Source organism: Numenius arquata, chromosome 5 (genome assembly GCF_964106895.1).
Source record: "Numenius arquata chromosome 5, bNumArq3.hap1.1, whole genome shotgun sequence".
Lineage (NCBI taxonomy): Eukaryota > Metazoa > Chordata > Aves > Charadriiformes > Scolopacidae > Numenius > Numenius arquata.
In genome coordinates this window covers 41,798,369-41,819,388 of record NC_133580.1, presented here as the reverse complement: position 1 = coordinate 41,819,388, position 21,020 = coordinate 41,798,369, and the positions used below count along the sequence as shown (strand labels likewise).

Here is a 21,020-nt window from a genome sequence, read left to right as displayed (position 1 = left end):
TACTAACGCTAAAGGTCAGTATGAAAAATATTTTGCAAAATTTCCAGGTTGTATAAAGAAACAATTCTTCTCTATTCAGTAGTTACACATCTGCTTTTTCTCTTTCCTTTGTTTCTTTGTGTCAAACCTAGTTTAAAAAAATAAAATAATTCTTCCTTTATGGTGTTTTGAAACTTTATGTCCCTGCTTTTCCCACATAATTTTTTCTATAAAAATGAATTTATAATGGCAACTGTAAAGCAATGGTTTTTCACAAGCGTGGAAACAGGTCACACAGCCCAAACATGGTGCTTTGTTTTTTTGCTAAAATTCATTGCAGAAATATCAAATTATTCAATCTAAAGAATAATGGAAGTTCATTGTTAGCGCTGTGCGGTTTGTTATTGCGTGTTTTGACAAGAGACACAGTGAACTAACCTGTTGCCATCAGAGATCATTCTTTAGTCAGTAGAAGAAAAATAGAAAAGCTACACCTGTTTCTCATGAAGACTTCTCGATACCAGATGCTTCAGCTGAGAACCTTTGTGTCTCTTTCATATGACAAAAGGAATCACCGAAGAACCTTTGCAAAACACAGAATAATGTGTGGTTTTGCAGTTAAGAACACAGCTCCTGTATAATCTCAATATTTGTAAATCTTTGCCTTCACCTGATAGAGGAAGATTATAAACTACATATTTACTGAGAACAAATCAACTATGTGACTCAGTTCTCTCTGGAGACTTAAAACAAGATGACAAATTGAAAGAACTCAGAGCAATATCTTAAAATTAAATACATTGTTTTTCAGAGCATTATCTTTGATTGTTGAAAACTTGACACTTTTATTTTGTCCTACTATGGTTTAGGCCACTGATGTTTTTTGTTCTTTTTCAACATAAAAGGTTGATAAATCAAGATTGTTTTGCAAAGTGGGATTAGACTCTTGCTCTCTTCTGCCCTTAGTGTATATGATAGCTATCAGTATTTCTAAAAATTTGAATTGCTGTGGTAGAAGAAAAGAAACAAAAAGACCTAGTCTTGAATACTCTATAGAAAGTATTGATTTATGATGTGAGAGAGGAACCTGACATTGAGAGAATGCCGGGCCAATTAACTTTCTTGAGAATATGATTGCAGGGGGCGTGGGAGAGGCAGTGTTAGAAGGGTCTTTGAACTTCCCTAGGGCTGAATGGGTGCCACTATTGGACTCTTGAAAATGTTCTCAGGATTAGGAGAAATTTCTCAGTTGTTCTCACAACACAGCAAAAGTTTTGCAATCTGCAGACCTGTCATAAAAAATAGTGCCTTTCTGCATTTTAAATTTAATCATATTAAGGGAATATGAAAAATAACATATTTATTGTAGAAAACAACAAGGACTCCTGAAGTCGATTTATGTTCGCATGAATATTGAACTTCAGTTTTTAGTGCACCTTAAATTTTACATCTCCTCAATCTTGCTATGCAATGAGTGAAATCAGGCTCTTGGATTGCATTTTATTATCTCATAAATGTCCATATAGACATCCTGCCTAATGTAAAATTGAAATTAATCATTTGGAGACTGGAAATAATGATAGAAACGCTCAAATTTTTGTTGATGTATTTTGATCAGAAATCATAAAGTTCTTGAATTTGCGTCTTGATGCAAAAGAAACAGTTACTCCTTTCCAGAAAAAGCAAAAATACTGCTTTTTATTAAAAAAGCTATTTAAAATTGTGAGAAAGCTTTAAAAAATAATTCAAGTATTATAACAATAAATTATAAATTGGCAAGCTACTGTTTATTTTCTTCATTTGAACAAATCAGGCATTTAGGAATATTTTTTTTCATGCCTCTGTAGTCTAATACAGAATTACAGTTAAAAAAACCCCAAAACTCCCATTACACAGTGTAAATGTCAGACAAGCCAGCCTGCAATGAAGATAGAAAAGTGGTGGGATTTTGTAGCTCCATGCAGGCTAAGTGAACATTTTTCCCCATATAAATTCTTCTCTGACCTGACTGCTTTCACTGTTGAGCCTAACTCATTTAATGTTCTGGTTTCCAAATATTGTTTTGGCAAGTCAGATGTGGTTTGATTTTGTGAAAACTTACTGATGAAGTTAACGTTTTAACCCATTCTTTTTTGAGAGGTAGAAAGAAATCAGAAAGAGTATCTATCCTTCCAAAAGGGTGGGCTATGAAATGGGCAGGAATCTTACCATCTTCATCACCTCTGGTCTAACATAAATGCAATGTATCTGCAAGATTTCTAGCAAAGTGGGCTGGTCCTTGAGGTTGGTTTGGTTTGATTTTAAAGCACTTTGAAACAATTTAAATGAATCGAGAATAAAGGCAAATAATTGGCTCTTCTGGTTAGCTATGACTATTCAGTTTCTAACAGACTCACTTGTTTATCCATTGTCTTTTATCTTATGCAAAATCAAACTGGAATTTAATACAAAGTTATAAATGGAACATCAGTGTTTCTGTCACTGTAGACTGCTTGATTACTGTATATTGTTGTTGCCGTATAGAAGAGAAATCAATATTTTAAATGTTATGGGGAGACATGGGAATAAAATATGTTTTTCTGGTGATGAATGTGGTTATTCCCGTGTGGTGGATTTGCCATTTTATAAACAGTAAGCCTTTTCTGGTTACTCTCAGTGACAGATACCTAAGCTTTAAGAATATTTCATCTTGCTCAACAGCTAAATTCAAGCTCTTTCTATGTGTGAAAGTGAAATAATCTATTCTTGATTGGACTTGATTAGACTTAGAACTGCTTTCCTTCTATTTCTTTCTTATACTAGCAAGCTAAAAAAGCAATATTTTACAGAAAAAAACAAGTCACATAGTCTGAAAGCAAGTTGAATATATAATAATAATTTTTCTTCTTCTTTTTCTGGTTTTCTAATGATCTATTTTCTTGAGTCAAAGAAAGAGTTTAGCAACCTTACTTATCAACTATTATCTGTAATTTTCAATACGTGCATACAATTCTGTTACTTACCAGGTTAACATAGGAAAATACATTACATTTTATAAAAACTCATCCTTACTTCTGCATTTTATTTTTATGCTTTCTCAGAGCAGTTTAATTCCAGTTAATGAGACTAAAAAAACCCATCAAGAAACAGCCAAATGAGCCAACTACTCACTCCCAGGAAACTGTATAAAGTTCATCATTATTTCAAGGAAATGATGGGAACTACTGTAAGATTAAACATGCCATTTTCACATATCAGTTTAATATGCTTCAATTACAGGTGACATCAGAAATACACATTTCTCAAAGTGTAATGAGCCTTTGACTAGTGCTACAAATCCATGTGTGTTTGTAGATAAATGTACAAGGTTGGGGTGTGGGTATGTATATATATGATCTTTACATAAAACATAAATTCAGGAGTTCTAATATAAAATGTACTGAGAAAATAACAAATTTTAAGAAATTAAGTACTGTTGTCTTTGTGGCTATGTGTAAGTATGTGTACTTATATGTAAATCTCAGGACTATGCCATACCTTAGAAGAATGCGAATTCTAGATGAGTAGAGCTGTATCTACAAACAGCTTGGTTACTATATACCATCTTAAAAACATGTAATCTGAAGGAATTATACATTTAATTAATACAGCATTAATTGCTGCAAAATGCATAGGTAAGATAACATTTTAATTAGTTTCTTTCTGTTTAGTCTTTAAGTTCTTTTTTCTCATATTTACTTCAATTACTGTCAGTTTTTATATTTGCCAACAAATTATTGCTTGTTTGTGAATTGGGAACAGAAGTGTGCCCTTTTTTATGCGACAACTTGGCTGGAATTATGACTCCATCTTTTCCTTCAAAGATTAAGATTCCTAATGTGTTCCCTGTGTTGAGCCACTGAGATCTGAAAGAAAAAAAAATAATTTAACTTCTTCTGGTTTTATTTCACTATTAATGATAATGCTGTTACACTTTATACCACCTGATACTTCATGGCACTTATTTGCACAGCTACAACTAAAGTTGCAAGTTTTGTCAGCGTTGGTTTCCCAAACTCTCATCAAAATACTTTGTGGAGCCCTGGCCTTAAAATTTTTACCCTTACGACTTTTGATTTTGCTTTCTTATCAGTGGTATTACTATTTGTTATTTGGAGGACTTGGAACTGAGAAAAGGGATAATAAGCCTATCTCCTATTACTGAATTTTTTATCAGCTTCGGTGTTTCCTACATGTGGCATAGGCAAAAGCATATTTTGCCTGTTAAGCTGTAGTTCAGTTTATTTTCTGCCTATTAATTAGGGATGCCTTATTATTTAGGCTGTAGTATTTATTTTTATTATCACTAACCTACTGGAATGGCATGTAAAGAAAAAAGGGGTTATGAATAGCTTTTAAAATGAGATTTCTTCTACCTTATGTCTAGGTATTAGGTGAATATGCTTGCGTATATATTTATAATGTGAATATTTCATATACCTGGGTAGACAGCTTGAAGTCATTTCTTCAGTCCAAATGGAGCATTTGGGATCATCAGAGGTGTGTAAGCATTCCAGACTCTAACTACTTGATGATCTTGCAGCTATGAATTTCTCAGCTTCTGGCTAGGAACAAAGTCCATGCCTAAAGTCTGAGAAGAAATGCTTTTAAGCAAGAGGACCTTAGAAACCAGATTGAGTGGGCACAGTATAATGATTCACTAATGCAAAATACAGAAGAAACAGTTTCTGAAATTGGGGTTACCTGGGGTATCCCTTTCCCTAGCCAGTGATCTCGAGGTTAGGCCAAGCAGTTATGCTTCTTCAGTTACTTCTCTCTGGTGCAGTGATTCTTAAATTCTGTCCTACTAAACAGTATATTTTGAAAACAGCAACAAGCTGTGAAGGAAGCTGAACCCAGCTTTGTTTCCCAGGTAGGTCCAAGGGCTGGAGCTGACTGAAAGTGGACACAAAGTATAACGGTACAGGATTTTGTTTGCACTCATGTCAACATAGTTTTCTCTTTTCTCTAAAGCCACAGGCTCAGGGTGCTGGTAGTTCTGGATCTAATTCTGAGGTGCAGAATTTTACCCATGCCATCTATGTAGTCCTAAAACCTATTCTTGTCCTATACTGTGGCCTGCACATCTAAAACTTCATCATTATCTCATCAATGCTTATAAATGTCAAGAGGATGGGGTCAGACTCTTTTCAATGTGCCCAGTGACAGGACAAGGCGCAATGGTCACAAGCTGGAACACGGGAAATTCAATCTCAACATGAGGAAAAACTTCTTTACTTTGAGGGTGACAGAGCCGGTCACAACAGGCTGCCCAGAAAGGCTGTGGAGTCTTCTTCTCTGGAGATACTCAAAACCCGCCTGGATGCATTCCTGTCCAGCCTGCCCTAGGTGGACCCCCCCTAGCTTTGGCAGGGGGGTTGGACTGGATGATCTCTGAAGGTCCTTTCCAACCCCTACCATTCTGTGATTATACTTGCAGGCATCTAAGGACACATTTACATATTTTGAATCAGATTAAGTCTTCCACCTGCTAAGTGTGGAAGTGGAAAGGCAACAAAGGGTGGCTCTCATTGGAGTAATTTGTAGAGACAAACCTTATATCTGAGCAGTGTAACTCAATTAGTGTGGGACAGTATTGGGATAATACCCTAAGTTGAAATTGAGTCCATGCCTCTACATTAAAACAGTACCATCCTACCCCATGTGCATTTACCAGTTCAGATTGCTGCTTGCTCAGGGATCTCTGTGTCATGACCCATTCTGTGATGCAGAAGTCCCATATCTTTACTTGCTCTACCTCAAATCCCTGAAGGTAACACTGTATTATAGACACCAAATAAAGGATGGTTTTGCTGCCCTACAGAACATGCTGGTAAACTGTAAGAAGAACAGTGATTTAACTTGGTAAAGGGAACTTAAAGCAAGGAAAAATTTACCAACCTTTATTAGTAATTTTATTTCGGAAGTGATAAATTCTTTTAATTTCCACAAAGTTATACTGCTGTGGAAGATGGTGGAACAAGGTAAGTGAACCCGTCACACAGTCAGAATTAATCTGCAGCACAATTCCCACATTTGTGGGTGCTTGATGTACTTAGATAAGGCACCGAGTGACACCACTGTGATGAGATACTTACTTGCTTTTAGGGAAGATGAACTTTAGATTAACTGAGCCACCACGTTAACTGTAAAGGAAGTTTTTGTTTGTAGTTGTATTTCTGTAGCATTTTCTTTGGGGAAGTGCATAGAGACCATCAATCACAGGCAACCAAAAAAACACTAACTAATAAAATTTTTGGGAAGGTAGACTAATAAAGGAAATGTTATTTCTGATCTGGTTTCATAACATCTGCAGACTTTTCACTGTGGCTGTCAGAAATCAAATTGAAATGAGTGAAACAATCTACTCTGACATGCAGTTTGTCATTTTTAATCAGATTAAGTTTCACAGTCTCCTAAGATTTGGATTGTACTGACTAAACTTCTGAGAGGTTTTGCACTTGGCTAACAGTGTGCTATTGCATGCACAATAAATAATTGTGTGCTCTATCCTCAAAATATACAATGTTTTCCAAATAATACAAATCCCTCCTCCATGTTTCAAAGAGTATTCAGCTCTCAAGAATAAGGTTCATAGTTCAGAAAGGCCATATTTAATTTGAAAATTTAGATAAGTTTCTAAGTTTTCAATATTTATGGAGTTTCACAATGAGCCATAAACAGAGCAGCAGTTTTGCTTTATGTCTTACCTTTTAGCTATTCATGATATGAACAGTACTTCACTGTCTGTATGAAAATGTAAAGTAAAATTCGTAAGCATAAATACTTGTGAACATTCTCTGGTATGAATTTTCATCTCAAGAAGTCTAAAATCAAATAGTCCCATGTGTGACTTGTATGGCACAATCATAAAATTGTGCAGATCAAATTAATCAGACTGTAACCTTTATGGTAAGATAAGTTATTTCTAACATGTGTTGCACTTAAAATTTTACCGGTTTGTATCCTGCCTCCCTAACTGTTAATTACTGTCTGTTTAGTTTAACCAAGGAGAAGACTGGCTAGGTTTAGAGAATTGGCTCAAGAATCAGTTTCCTTGAATTTTACTCTTCTCTCCTCCACAGACAGAGATTAATAGAATTTAAACTTAAGGCACACTGTTAGATCATCTAATCTAACTTCTCTATCATAGACATGGAATTTTATTCTATTTGTTCTACAATTTTAATTAAAACCCCATAATGGCTTTTGGCTGAAGCAGTAAAGATATACCATTGATTTGATTTGAAAACATCAAGGAGAACTTAAGAGTCCCAGGATTCAAGGTTAATTGTTCCTGTTTCTTTTCTTTTTTGGTTTCAGAGGTATTATTAATTTTTCCTGTCCTATTAACTTTTGTTTGCTACATTGAAACATCCTTCCCTACCCCTTACCCCCCTCCCTGGGAAAGTAACTATGGAATGTAATGTGGTTAATTCCCTTTAAAAAAAAACAAAACAAAACAAAAACCCCAAAACCTATGGAGATAGATTTTTCTCAGCTTTCTTAATGCAAAGTGTCTTCAGCAGGCTTCTGATTGCTTTCCTGGATACTTTCTAACTTTAAAAGTTCACTTCTAGTTTCTCAACAGTAAATTTTAATATGTACAAGTCAAAACTGAATGCTGTGTTTCAATACCAGTCCCAACATTGCCTTTCTACCCCTAGTTACTGTGTTACATTTCCAAAATTCATACTGCTTGCTTAGGCTACAGAATGGTCCTGGAATTTATGAGACTTCCTTATCCACAGCACATCTTGCCTTTTTTTCAGATAAAATGCTTTCCAGGGCCCATTTATCCTCATTAAGGTATAGTGTATGTTCTTATTTTTAGATGAATGACCTTGCCTTTTCCTGAAACACAAATCCTTTTCCTGAAAATGTCCAGCTACGTGAACCATTTCATTCCATATGCTGCCCTGTCCATCTCCTCATTATTATTTACTTCAATAGTATATACCAGCTGCCAATTTTCTTTTTATAATTATTTTTAAATTATTGAGAAGAATTGGGATGAGACCCCAGACTTTCAAAATACCACTGGATTGTTTCAGCCATTGATGATTCCTTACTGACATCTATATTTTCAGGTTTTGCAATTACTGACATTATTATTCATGTAGTATATGTCTTATTGATATGGTATAGTATTGTTTTTCTCTTTTAATGATGTAGAGTGTGAAATTAAAAATACCTACAAGAAGCTATTATGTTCAGCTTTGTAAATTGAATCCCTTACATAAGTAAAAGGAAATGAAAAATGGGGTTGTCTGACAGGCTGTATTTCCTAGAAGACAGCGTTAAAATATGATGTAACAACATTCAGAAACACAAAAAATATTCACAGTGTATTTGTGAATTCCACTGTTTATTTCTTGAACAAATACTGACAATTTTTCTTGCCCTGTTTGAATATTTGTGCTGCGTCATTATATGTCCCACTTTACAGAATTTCACTGATATGTTAGAAGGTAATGTCAACAAGAAAAGTGTCTCCTCAGCCAGTGAGTTAGGGACTCTTGTCAACAGGCAGATTGATCCTGATGGTTTTAAACCCCTTGATGCTAACATAAGTTGCTAAACAACTTCTCTGTTGCCTAATGACTTGGTTAGTAGTCACCTTTGCCTTTACTTTCATATAGTTTGTAATTTTGTATCATAGTTGACCTGATCTAAATACAGAAACAGGTAATTTTTCAAAATCCAAATCCCTACACCCTAACACCTATCCTGAGTTATACCTCTTGTGGTAGAATATTAATCCCCCACCACTTCAAGCGAAAAAAATCAACCAACCAACCAGCCAAAATCGCCACAAAGATTAATTTTGCTTTTAATCAGAGTAGATCTGATCCACAGATCACATGCCGATTCGGGAGATGGCTAGATCCAACACAAGAGAATTCCTATTGGATAAAAATTGGAACAGCTCTTTTAGCATCAAATCACAGATAGTTAAGATTAATCATGATATGAAATCACTTCTTATAAAACCACTCACCTTATAAAATCTGTTCTCATGGACATTTTTTGAGGGTTTATGTATTTATCAAAACCGAGGGAATTTTCCAAAGAACCCTGAAGTATATCTCCAGATGATATATAAACAAACATTGAATCTTGTATCTGTAATCAAAATTAGTGGTTTACTGATGATGAAAACTAAATAATTTCCAGAAAAAAAAACCCCATACCTGTCCATAGCATCGTTCTTGGAAATATCTCAATCATTCTGGCTAATCTTTTAAAAATTATTATTATTTTTATTTTAAATCAAATACAAATGGAAGGCGTCATAAGGCAGATTTCAACTCACAGGATTGAAGCTGAGAACACTAACATGCAATTAAAAATACGATACTATAGTGGCAGATGTTGGTGGGCTTTAACAAAGGTTTTGTTGCATCGCCTTAGTTGTAAAGTTTAATCCTTGTTTGTAAAATTGAAGCTAGTGGGAACAAGTGTGTTAAACTATTTCAGATCAGCTTTTATGAAAAACAAGCAAAGGAACAGTGCTTCTCATCCCAAATACTCCTTTTTAATGAACCAGCTGTGATTTTAAGTACATTTCATGGCCTTGAAATCTCAGATATTTCCTTTAAAGTGAAGTTTTCAAAACACAGTGTCATATCTTTAGTAGTACTTGTGTAATGACAACGGGCTTAGTTCAAGTTATTAATTTTTCCCAGACTGCATTTTTGTCCTTTATGTACCAGTTGTAAGACATACAAAATTTCATTTTTTCTTAATTCAGTTTAATGTGAACTTAATAAACAGGCTTTTAAAATATCAGAAGTATCTAGTACTAATATTCAGGTAGTGTAGTATGTATCTTTAATTAATAATAGCTAAAGCTGGCTTTGTGGTGATTTTTCTTACCTTTCTAATGTACTAACAAGGTTATTTTCTCTTTAGAATATTTTTATATTAATATAGAGAAGATTACTTTTGATAGTACAAAATGTTTGTGTCATTTTTCTTTGCTCTAATGCTCCTTTTATTCTCTACTATTTATTTAGAAATTTTCTATTTATGTGAATAATAAGTGAATGCATTCCTTTCTGTTCCTGCTGATTCTTTTGCAGAGCAACTGAAACACAAAAGCCTCTGTATCCCCTGTTTTTTCAGAAGCTAACATATGATAATACAGATGTAATGGTTTTGCAGTTACTGTGGGAGACAGAGAGCAAGAAGAGTAATTATTTTACAAAGGAATTAACTATAGCTATATTCATTTTTTCTGTGCCTGGTACAAAACTTTAAACTGTGCAACCTTACAACAAGGAGTTACATCCAGTTTGGTTCTTTCATGTGATAGTGTTTGTAATATGTGCACCTTGTAAAATGAGAACTCTGAGTATTTGTGGTTATCGGCTTCTTAAAAATTCCTTGAATGGAATCAAGATACATGTCTAAAGCATTTACAGACTTTAAACCAAAATGATTCACAAATTAAAGAACATTTCTCTGGGAGAAGTTATTTGCGGTTAAAATCTAATAGCCATTAATTGTGATCTGTTTACAAAGTGTATGTTGAGAAACAGGAGCCTTTTCAGGTCAGCTACTTCTATAAGAGGTCTTTGGGAAGATAATAGGCTTGTCAAAAGCCTGTAAGAAGTTGATACAATTAGTAAGGTAACAGGAGTTCATTTCAGTTATTTTTAAAAATGTTTTAATTTGGTTTTTGTGGTTAGGAATTAGAGAGGAAAAAGACATTACGTTATGTGTACTTGGGAAATTATTATTTCAAGTATATTTGAATTCTTGATCATAATTCCTATACATGTAAAGTAAGATCAACTTTAACATTCAGTGTCTTTATAGTGTTTCTGTCTAACCCCATTATAAATATTCTCTATATATTCTAAAAACTTTCTTACCAAGTCTGTCCTAATGGTATTAACTTTTAAAACTGCAATAAATGATTACAAAGTAACTGGAAATCCCTGACTTTACACAGTTGCAGTTCATTGCCCCACAGCAACCTTAAAATGATCTATTAAATGATTATTAGAAACAATTAATTATACCAGAGAACTCTAAGAGCTCAAATGTAATTTCATGGTTATAATTTTCTTGTCAGGTAATAAAACGGAATGAGCTTGGCAAGGATCTGTCTGACTGCTCTTTGTTCGATTTGCTGAAATACGATGATTATAATAGTGACAAGCACCTAGCTCTGGAAGAATTCTATAGAGCTTTTCGTAAGTACAAAGATTAGCCTATTCTTCTTTCAGTTTTCTTTTCTCTCTATTGCTTTTTTTCTCTAAAATGTTATTTTTTTTATTTTTAAATCTTGATATATCCTGATGCTGTATGTAAACAATGAGTATAATTTAACAGTCATGATTAAGTAGAGAACTTCCTAGCAGAAATCAATGAGAGATCCATTAGTGTCAGATTTCTGAGGGATTTTGGTAATGGAGAATTAATAAATAATCTTTCTTAATGCCAACATACATTAATAAGTCTGTGTTGTGCACAAGTGGGAAATAGTGTGGTCAGGACATAACCAGTGGAACCAAAAAAGCTGATGAGACTATTTCTGACAAACTCTGCAACAAATGTTCCACTTCTTTTAGATGCTTTATGTCTTCTTGGAACTCAAAGAGAGATATAGATTTGTGGTATAGTTTTGCCAGGTATTTTTTTGCTCTCTGAATGACAAAGGTGACTGTGGACAAACGTGTACAATGCATATGAACATCTCGACCAAACCACTGGGGTATGGGTCAGCATGGTAGTGAGTAGCAGAAAGAAGAAAGATGTTGAGAACTTTCATATGGTATGTTACATGCGATATAAGATATATCCATATATTTTCTTATATCCAGACCAGAACTGATTATTTTCACTCTTACCTACCTCAAATCTAAGACTGAATCTTGAAATATGGCTTTGGTTTCAATCACTGTTGCTCCACATTCACCAACTTGGCAGCACAGGAGATCAAGTTTGTGCTCAGCACTTCTACAGTTATATTTTGATTATTCATTGACCAGTCCATTAATTTATCTTCGTTTTGAATCATGGCAGCCTGTTGCTTTAGTCTTCTTGTATTTCATCTTTGGACAACTGATAGCTCTTAGCCACTTTAGATGATGTCAAATGAAAAAAGATCCAAAACTACTTACAGAGCTTAAACTAAAAAATAATGAAAGGAAATGAAAGGAAAAAAAATGGCTGTGTGGAAATCAATAAAAATAAACATGAAATTAATCATCAAGAAAGACTGCCTGAAAGTTTCCTAGTGTTTCCGATTGAATTCTGTTTTAATTTCCCTGAAAGTCTTTCAGAAAGTGTGATTTTGTGATACTGCTTAGCTTAACTGGTGTCTTACTGCTGCTAAAAACCCCTTGATCCTGTTTCCTGACATTGTCTGACTGCCTTGCTTGCCATGTCCTGACACAGTCTCTCCTCTGAATCAATCACTAAATCAGCAGAAAAATATTCACCCTCCACATCCCACCCCCAAAACTGCTTATTTTCTGCTAGTTAAGTGACCTGAATGGAATAAGTTGAACGGTCAGACCATAGCTCCTGCAAAAGAAAAGAAAGGAGAGTACAGCCAAGTAATAAAGGGGAGAGAGGGAAAGAATGGGAGATGGTAAGACTTTGTGGCAGTGGGGTAAATTGGTTCATCTGTACCAGCAAAACCCTAGGAAATATCTTAATTTCATTATTAAAAGTTGTGATACAACCTGACTTACCAAAACATACAGAATTACAGAGCATCTATAGAAATGTACCTATACAATATCTAGGATTATATGAATAGCTGTTGTAGTTCTTGATTACATTGATAGATGTGGAAATATATAGGGAATATATAGCAATCCAAGAAGGTTAAAGACATGTTTAAAGGTGTTAGCATGCTGTTTGCAAACACTGAAACCATGTATTAATGGAAGCATAACATTGTTCTTCCACATAAAACTTTGATGTGCCCCGAGGGACTATTTTGCGTAGTTGCAGAACTCCAGACAGAAGGATAGCTTTTTGTGGTATTTTTTTAATGGACTCTTGAATAATGAAGATTATTTCCATATGGTATGTTAAGCATTGCCTCAATATGAATGATAATGGAAACATTAGAGTACATAAATTTAGGAATTATTTAGGTTTCTTTGTTGCAATAAAATAGTGGAGAAGACCCTATTTAAAACTATAAGGGTATCTTGGAAGATTATTTTCTTCCAAGATTCATTCTTCTATGTAGGGTTTCTTAACAAACTGTACATATTCATTGTTTAAAAATTAAAACTAAAAAAAAGTACTAATTCCTTGTATGTTGTGTGCCCAACAGGCCAAAGGAATGTGGCATACTATTTGTCTCTGTAATCAAGGCAAAACAAATACTCTTTAACTAAATTTGAGGATTAACTCTAGTTCTATTGCATTTGTTCCCGAGAGAGTTTGAATTCAGTCATTCTGACCTATCTTAATAGCATTAACAAAAATTACGTAATGCTGTAGTATACTAAGCTAAGCAAAACCAAAACAAATTAAATGGTAGCCACCTGGTCATTTGTATTCTGCTCTTAAGGCTAAACAAGCTGAAACCAAGCTCTCCATACAAGCCAAGCCAAACCCAGGCAAAGCCAGTGTGGCAGCCCCAGTCCAGGGGCCTCTGTTGTTTGCTTAAGGCAAAGCCTCTGACCTGTTACTCATAATGGCAAGTATGGATTTACCAGGATACAGACAATTAATACAGACAGGGAACCAGATCCATGTAAGGAAATTTAGGCAGAAGCACTCATGTCACATCTTCCAAACACCATTCTACACACAAGCATCTCCTCATTTAAACATCAGCCTATGATTAATTAAGCATTTTAATTTTCTTCAATAAAGGGAAATAAGAATATTGAAAATATTTATTCCAAACAGGAGTGAACTTATTTTTTTTCCAGATTTTTCTTTAATTATTTAATCATCTCAATTTTGCTTTTCAAGTTATAATAATGATGTAATGTTATTATATTTTATAATCTTAAATTTATAATTTTATACATTGTGGAAAAAGTTATTTTTCACCAGCTTGGACATTTTCAAACATGGTTACAATCTGTTTTTTTTCAAAACACTTTTCATAACTGTCATGAGTAAAAGATTATAACTGAGTAATAGTATTTGCAGGTGATCATCTAAAATATTATGGTCTTATTTGTTATTTAAAATAGTTTAAAAGTTATAACTGTTATTTTAAATAAAAAATGCTTGCAGGATTTTTGACTTCTTGCACTGTCCTCTGTTCACTGAGATTGACAGTGTGTTTGTCTCTGGTTTTTCGTTCTTTTGTCTCCATTTTATTCATCTACATTTAGAACTTAATCTCAATGTAGTACCCGCTGCTCCCAGTGGGTTTGCCTCTCTCCCAAATCCACGTGGAGTGGTGAGTTTGAGAACTGTTGAAATGGATCCTATTCAAAACTGCTGCACAGAATTCAAAGTGGTCTTTGGGATTTTCTTCTTTATTTCTGCAACTCTAATGAGTTGCTTTTTTAACTATGGAGAGGGAGTGGAAGAAAGACATGGAAGGGAAGCGGTTCTAATGCCTTGTTTGTTAAGACAGAGTCATGTGAGCACTGAAATGCTAGGATTAGGTTGTAGAAGTAGGGGAGGGGCGGCATAGGTCACAGCACAGTTTCTATATGTAGCAATTCCCCAAGAGTACTTTTGAAGCCAGTTTGTACCTATTGCTGCTAAAATATAAAACGTACTATATGTACCAAAACAGCCGTTTAAGACATATTTTAATTTAGTTATGATTAAACAGCTCTGGTTTTCTAAATATAATTCTTTGTCAACATCCTCTACTCAGCACTGGGTAGTGCTACATAGAAGAACTTTTGGAAAAAAAAAAAAAAAAGAGAAGGCTGGAAAAGGGCTGAGAGAAGGCATTAAAGATATTTGTGTCATCAGCCTGAGCGTAAAAAGGAGATGGTAATAATCAAGCATACAACAAGCATGCACATTTCTAGTTGTGATTTCAAATGGTACTTAAAACACTTGGACAAGATTTTGAACACGAATAGGATTAAAAGCCATCTTCACTATGCTGTTGAACAACTTACTCCCTTAAAGTGCTTTCTTTTTAAAGGGATAGGCAATTGCATTTTATTTAAATATGAATGCATATCTGTGGGATTAATTATCAGTACTGTTTCATTAGCATTTGCAGGTAGGATTTTTTTTTCATTGGCATACTTAATTAGAAATATGACTGTGATCTAAAGAAAGTAAATTCAGAATCAAACATGACTGTAGATTGTACTGCTTTATGAAGAGTTCCCCACAGATAAGAGCAATTAGATTTTTTTCTCTAGTGGCAGGAAATAAACACCTTAAGTGCAAAGAGTAATCATTGCCTATTTTAAAGGTATCAGCATGTACATAAATATATATATATACTTGCTTGTATTCTGTGAATTACTTTCGAAAGTCTCATTTTATCTGTCAAAATGAGTTCAAGATAAACAGGACAAGCAAATGTGAATAACCGTATGCAGTGGAATAAAAATCCCTTTCACCCTTCAGATGATGAAGCACTAATGAAAGAAAATGTGTGAGAGGGTGCCCTCTGCCTTGGAAGTGTGTGCCATGTCTGGGTTTATGAGATATTACAGTCAGATGAAGATGCTTACTGTTTTCTGTAGTGTTTTACATACTGGCAAGACTGATGTAGATTTCTGGATATCATCAGTTTTCACTCATATCATGAGAAGGTTTTTTTGGTGCTATAGGATTTATCTACTAGATAATTGTCTACAGTTTAACTAGATCAAGAGTGTATGGAGAGAGGAGCCTGAAAAATCTTTTCCATTAATATAAGAAGATAAAAGAGAAAGTTTATATCTAGCTAGGTTTTGGGAGCTTGGGACTTGAAGGAGTCGGCTGATTCAGTCCTCTACTGCTTTGGCCACTCCATGTAAAATTCTATCCTAAAAGTGATCCAGCTCTGTCTTAGTGTTTTGGTTTACTTCTTTGTTTTCCCTCCCCAAACAGCCCCAAGCTAAAGTATTTTCTGTCAGCAGATTTTCTGTCAGGATTTTTTTGGACAGGGAAAAATATATTTAAATTTTTCTGAAAGAGTGGCTGAAAGCCACAGATTCTTGGAATACAGATTCTTGAAAACTTTCTCTTCTATAAACTAAAACTTAACCAATAAGCTTCCTTTATTTTTCAAGGATTTCCTTTCTTTGTCTAATGTCTCCTGTGGTATCAAGATAATTCTGTGCTTCCTGTAAATGCTGTCTCTTTTTGTTTGTCTTCTAGCGCTCCTTTCTAAAATAAATATCATGTGTTTTCCTCCTTTAAAATACCACTTAAAATGAAATTTCAAATCAGGTACTTCAGGTGGCCTTCATGGTGGGTTGCAAAACCTCCAGGCATACCACAAGCAAGTAAATAGTAATAAATTTTTCTGTTTGATCACTCAGCAGATGTAGATGTGTATGTAGGTATTTCCCTTTGTGATTGCAGTAGAAAGAAAGATGCTAATTTAGACATTTATGAATAGAACTGATTGAATGCAATGAATACAAATAACAAGTTTATTGTAAATAATAGAACTAAATGCTCTATGTAACAGTTGACATCCTGCATAAAATGAAGAAAAAAAATAGCATTATCTTTCAGAATTGTTTTCAATTGTTCCTGTAGTACTATTTTTAATGTTATCTTATGCTCAAAAAAGGGACCGTGGAAGGCCCTCACACTGAGGACTTGAGTGCAAAATTTACCACCAGTTATACAAGAAATTGTCAGAAAGAATTAGCTAGCCAAAATAAAATATGTCCTTTCTTCTATTTATTTTGCTTTATAGTTTCACTGGAACTACTTGTGCTTTCAGGTACCACTCAACACTATTAACAATATCTAATCTGTCATACAGCTGTTATTCAGGATCATGTACTGTACATGCTATTCCTTTATATAAGTAAAAGTACCTTCAATTTTGAAATGCTGTTCAGGTCACAGATAGCGGATTCAAATTTTAGGGACTCCTTATTGCTGAGGTATTTGTTTGAAGTGACATACAAACGTACAGTAGCAGCTGCTATTACAGCTTTTGATCTGGGCTGAAATTATAGAACTTGTCTTTGGGCTTAGCTTTTAGGAGGAAATGTGAGGCCAGTGCCTAATATGATGATCAAACTTGGTGCTTTGTTGTGTCTTGAATCATGTGGAAAGGCAAGCAGCAAGAAGTCTCCATGAATGCAGGGCTCATGATGATTGCATATGCTTAGTTATTAGATTCGGTTCTCAAAAATGCTTCTAAAACACCACTGCTTTCATTAAGATAGCTTTACTTCTGTTTTGATTTGTGAAATGCAATTATTACAGGCACATGCTCAAAATCCTTTTTTTGAAATGTGTACCTTTATTTCCAAAGCAAAATAGACCAGAATTCAACATCATCATCATCTAAATATGAAATCTATACTGAATTATTCATTGAAATAACGAGACTTCCCATCGGCTTCTGTAAGTTATCCTTAAGTCCACAAAACCTAACTCAAAAAATACTTACAGAATTTATACTTCCAATGACTTCAGTATAAGGTCCATAATACTGTATTTAATATGGAAACTGAGTCAGAGCTTTATAACTATGATGAGTCTTCAACAGTGAAACAGGTTAACAAATAGTAGAGGAAAGGTTTTCTGAGGGAGGAAGAAGTATTATTCTGTCTCCTGCTACCATTAATTCCTTTTCAGCAACAACTAGTGTGTATCAGGTTGTTCCAGAAGGTACTGTAATTCAGCACTAAGCTCTGAAAATACCAGTTAACATCATACTGAGTAGAAGCTACTGGACTTAATAGTAATATTTTTCTGCTCAAACTAATCTATCTTTCAAAATCCTACCTATGCTACATGCATTTTTCAATCTAGAGATTCTCAGCTGGAAGAGAATACAGCCTCTTCTGTTGAGTGGGCAGAATTTTAAACCGATCATTTGAAACAAGTAAATATTTAAAGTATTAAATATTGTTTAGTGGATTGTAGTAGTATGCCTGAAACTTCTCACATGCCACTAAGTCATAATCAATTCATTTTGATGCCAAGTGATTTCCAAATGATGATAAATGTGTTTATTTCATGCTTTCCCAGTAAGAGTCTGTGTGGGGTTTTGTGGATTTTGGTTTTTTTTTGTTGTTAGTGGTGTTTTATTTTGTTTGTTTGTTTTGTTTTGTTTGTTGTTTGGTTTTTTTAGAAATATTTTATTTTTTTTAATTAAAAAAAGGTCTCCGAGTAAAAAGGCCCTTTAGGAAAAAATCCTAAGTCTTACTGTTTGACAATGTAGAAGTCCTCTGGGTATGCTAAGCTGTTGGTGTATTTTGCCTGTTTGGATCTGGTTCAGTGTGGGAGATAACTGAGTTTACCATACGTTCTTTTTAGGATGCATTCAAACCATTTACAGAATCACAGAATCACAAAATGATAGGGGTTGGAAGGGACCTCTGGAGATCATCTAGTCCAACCCCCTGCCAAAGCAGGTTCACCTAGAGCAGGTTGTACAAGAACGTGTCCAGGCGGGTTTTGAATATCTCCAGAGAAGAAGACTCCACCACCTCCCTGGGCAGCCTGTTTCAGTGCTCTGCCACCCTCAAAGGAAAGAAGTTCCTCCTCATGTTTAGGTGGAACTTCTTATGTGCAAGTTTGTGCCCATTGCCTCTTGTCCTGTCACTGGGCACCACTGAAAAAAGACTGGCCCCATCCTCTTGACATCCACCCTTTAAGTATTTATAGGCATTGATTTAGCTCCCTCTCAGCCTTCTTTTCTCCAGACTAAAAAGACCCAAGTCCCTCAGCCTTTCCTCATAAGAGAGGTGTTCTAGTCCCCTAATCATCTTTGTAGCCCTTCGCTGTACCCTTTCCAGCAGTTCCCTGTCCTTCTTGAACTGGGGGGCCCAGAACTGGACACAGATGTGGCCTCACCAGGGCAGTGTAGATGGGGAGGATAACCTCCCTTAACCTGCTTGCCACACTATTCTTGATGAGGATGCCGTTGGCCTGTTGTCCACCAGGACTCTCAGGTCTTTTTCCACAGAGCTGCTCTCCAGCAGGTCAACCGCTAACCTGTACTGATGCATGCAGCTGAAGTATTTTATTCTTTTGAAATTTTCCTTGATTTTTGCCTTCCTTCTGGATAAACACAAAATGAAAATTTTTGTCAGGTACTGCAAGATCAGATATTGTAGCTGCTTGTCATGAAGCTCTGATGAGGTATGATATTCATCATTTTATGTAGTCCTGCTGCTGTCTCTCCTAGGCCAAAGAGCGTTTGCGCTGATTTGGGTAATTTAAGAACTGGATAAAAAGTATCAAAATCCAGATGAGGAGTCCAGAGGAGGGCCACGAAAATGGCCAGAGGGCTGGAGGACCTCTCCCATGAAGACAGGCTGAGAGAGTTGGGGTTGTTCAGCCTGGAAAAGAGAAGGTTCTGGGGAGACCTTACAGTACCTAAAGGGGCTCTACAGGAAAGATGGGGAGGAAGTGTAGTGATAGGTTGAGGGGTAACAGTTTTAAACAGAAAGAGGGTAGATTTAGATGAGGTATTAGGAAAAAATTCTTTACTGTGAGGGTGGTGAGACACTGGAACAGGTTGGCCAGTGAAGTTGTGGTTGCCTCATCCCTGGAAGTGTTCAAGGCCAGGTTGGATGGGGCTTTAAGCGACCCAGTCTAGTGGAAGGTGTCCCGGCCCATGGCCAGGGGGGTTGGAACTAGATGGTCTTTAAGGTCCCTTCCAACCTAAACCATTCTGTGATTCTGTGAGAATGAACCAATCACATCTAAGTGTTAATAAGCTTTTATTTATTTTTCTAGATATCTAGCCTTTTCCTAAGGCAAGATGTGTAGAGATGGAGCACTAATAAAACATAATTACACTGTGATGCTAAATAAATGGGTTGCAGTTCTCTAAATTTAGAATTTGACCTTTTGCTAAGGCCAAGTGCCAAAGGTTTTTTCTTCATGTTGTGGAGGAATCAAGTAACAAATTTAAGGCCATGTTAGGTTTCCATGAGTAGATGAAACAAATATTTCACGAGGTCTTTGGCTATCAGGAAATAATGAGAAAATTAGGAAATTTTGCTTATGAACCTTGAGTTCTGCTGACTTCTAATCCCATCAGTGCATTTACCTGGGAGCTTTTGCTCAGTTCAGTGATGTACATTGCTAGAGACACCACTGTGAAATACAGGATTGCAGAGGATGAAGATTGGAACTAAACAACTTAATTATAGTATAATGGTTTCAGAAAAGAGGATTGGTAGAGATTGACTTGCATAATATTTGTTATTGGTTCAAAATGCCTGATAATGAAGTCTTATGTGCCTTTCAGTGAGCTTATTTATGGAAAATGACACAAAATGTTGAAGAAAAAATAAACACAGAGCAATTATATATATCTGTGTAAATGTACCTGTAAGTTTATGTATTATTCCTTTATGTAGATATTGTAAGGAACATGTCAAGGCACATTTAAAATAATCACTTATAATCACCTTTTCCTTTAGTAACAATTTTAAAGAAAGCACTCTTTCTACATAACGGGGTAGGAGCGGGGGGAGGAAGGAGTGAGAAAGGAAAATTACTATCAGAACATAAGGAGTAATGACTGTGCATTAAAGGAGACAGTCACTAGTTAATCCACTAGCAAGAACATTAAGTATCTCTACTTCAAGACAGAATTGCTCTTCTGGAACTATAATGAATATTAATAGGCTCATAAAATATTATTTAGTAAGAAAGTCTCAATAACCATTGCATTACTTGTTTCCTTTGCACCCATGGCATTACCTCTTTATCTGGATTTCATAGTTAAAATTGGTTACCAATTTCAACTTCCAGAGTAACTTGCTATAAACAGTTAGCCAAAAACAAATATTAATTTAAGCAAAATTTCTAAAATAATTTTCAGTATTATCATTATATTACACCTCAATACAAGTTACCATTCCTTTAAAAAGAACTGAATCCTATTTTGTATTTGACTTCTTTAGGAAACGCAT

General features: G+C 35.1%; 1 protein-coding gene across 3 annotated transcripts in view; it reads left to right on the top strand.

Annotated features, from left to right (window-relative positions):
- FSTL5 (follistatin like 5) overlaps positions 1 to 21,020 on the top strand; it is a 291,423-nt gene that overhangs the window by 145,544 nt on the left and 124,859 nt on the right. For all 3 annotated transcript variants that reach the window (XM_074147435.1, XM_074147434.1, XM_074147433.1), the window contains exon 5: positions 11,081 to 11,201. In XM_074147435.1, coding sequence (XP_074003536.1) covers positions 11,081 to 11,201 — 121 coding nt within the window. The remainder of the gene's footprint in view (positions 1 to 11,080; positions 11,202 to 21,020) is intronic.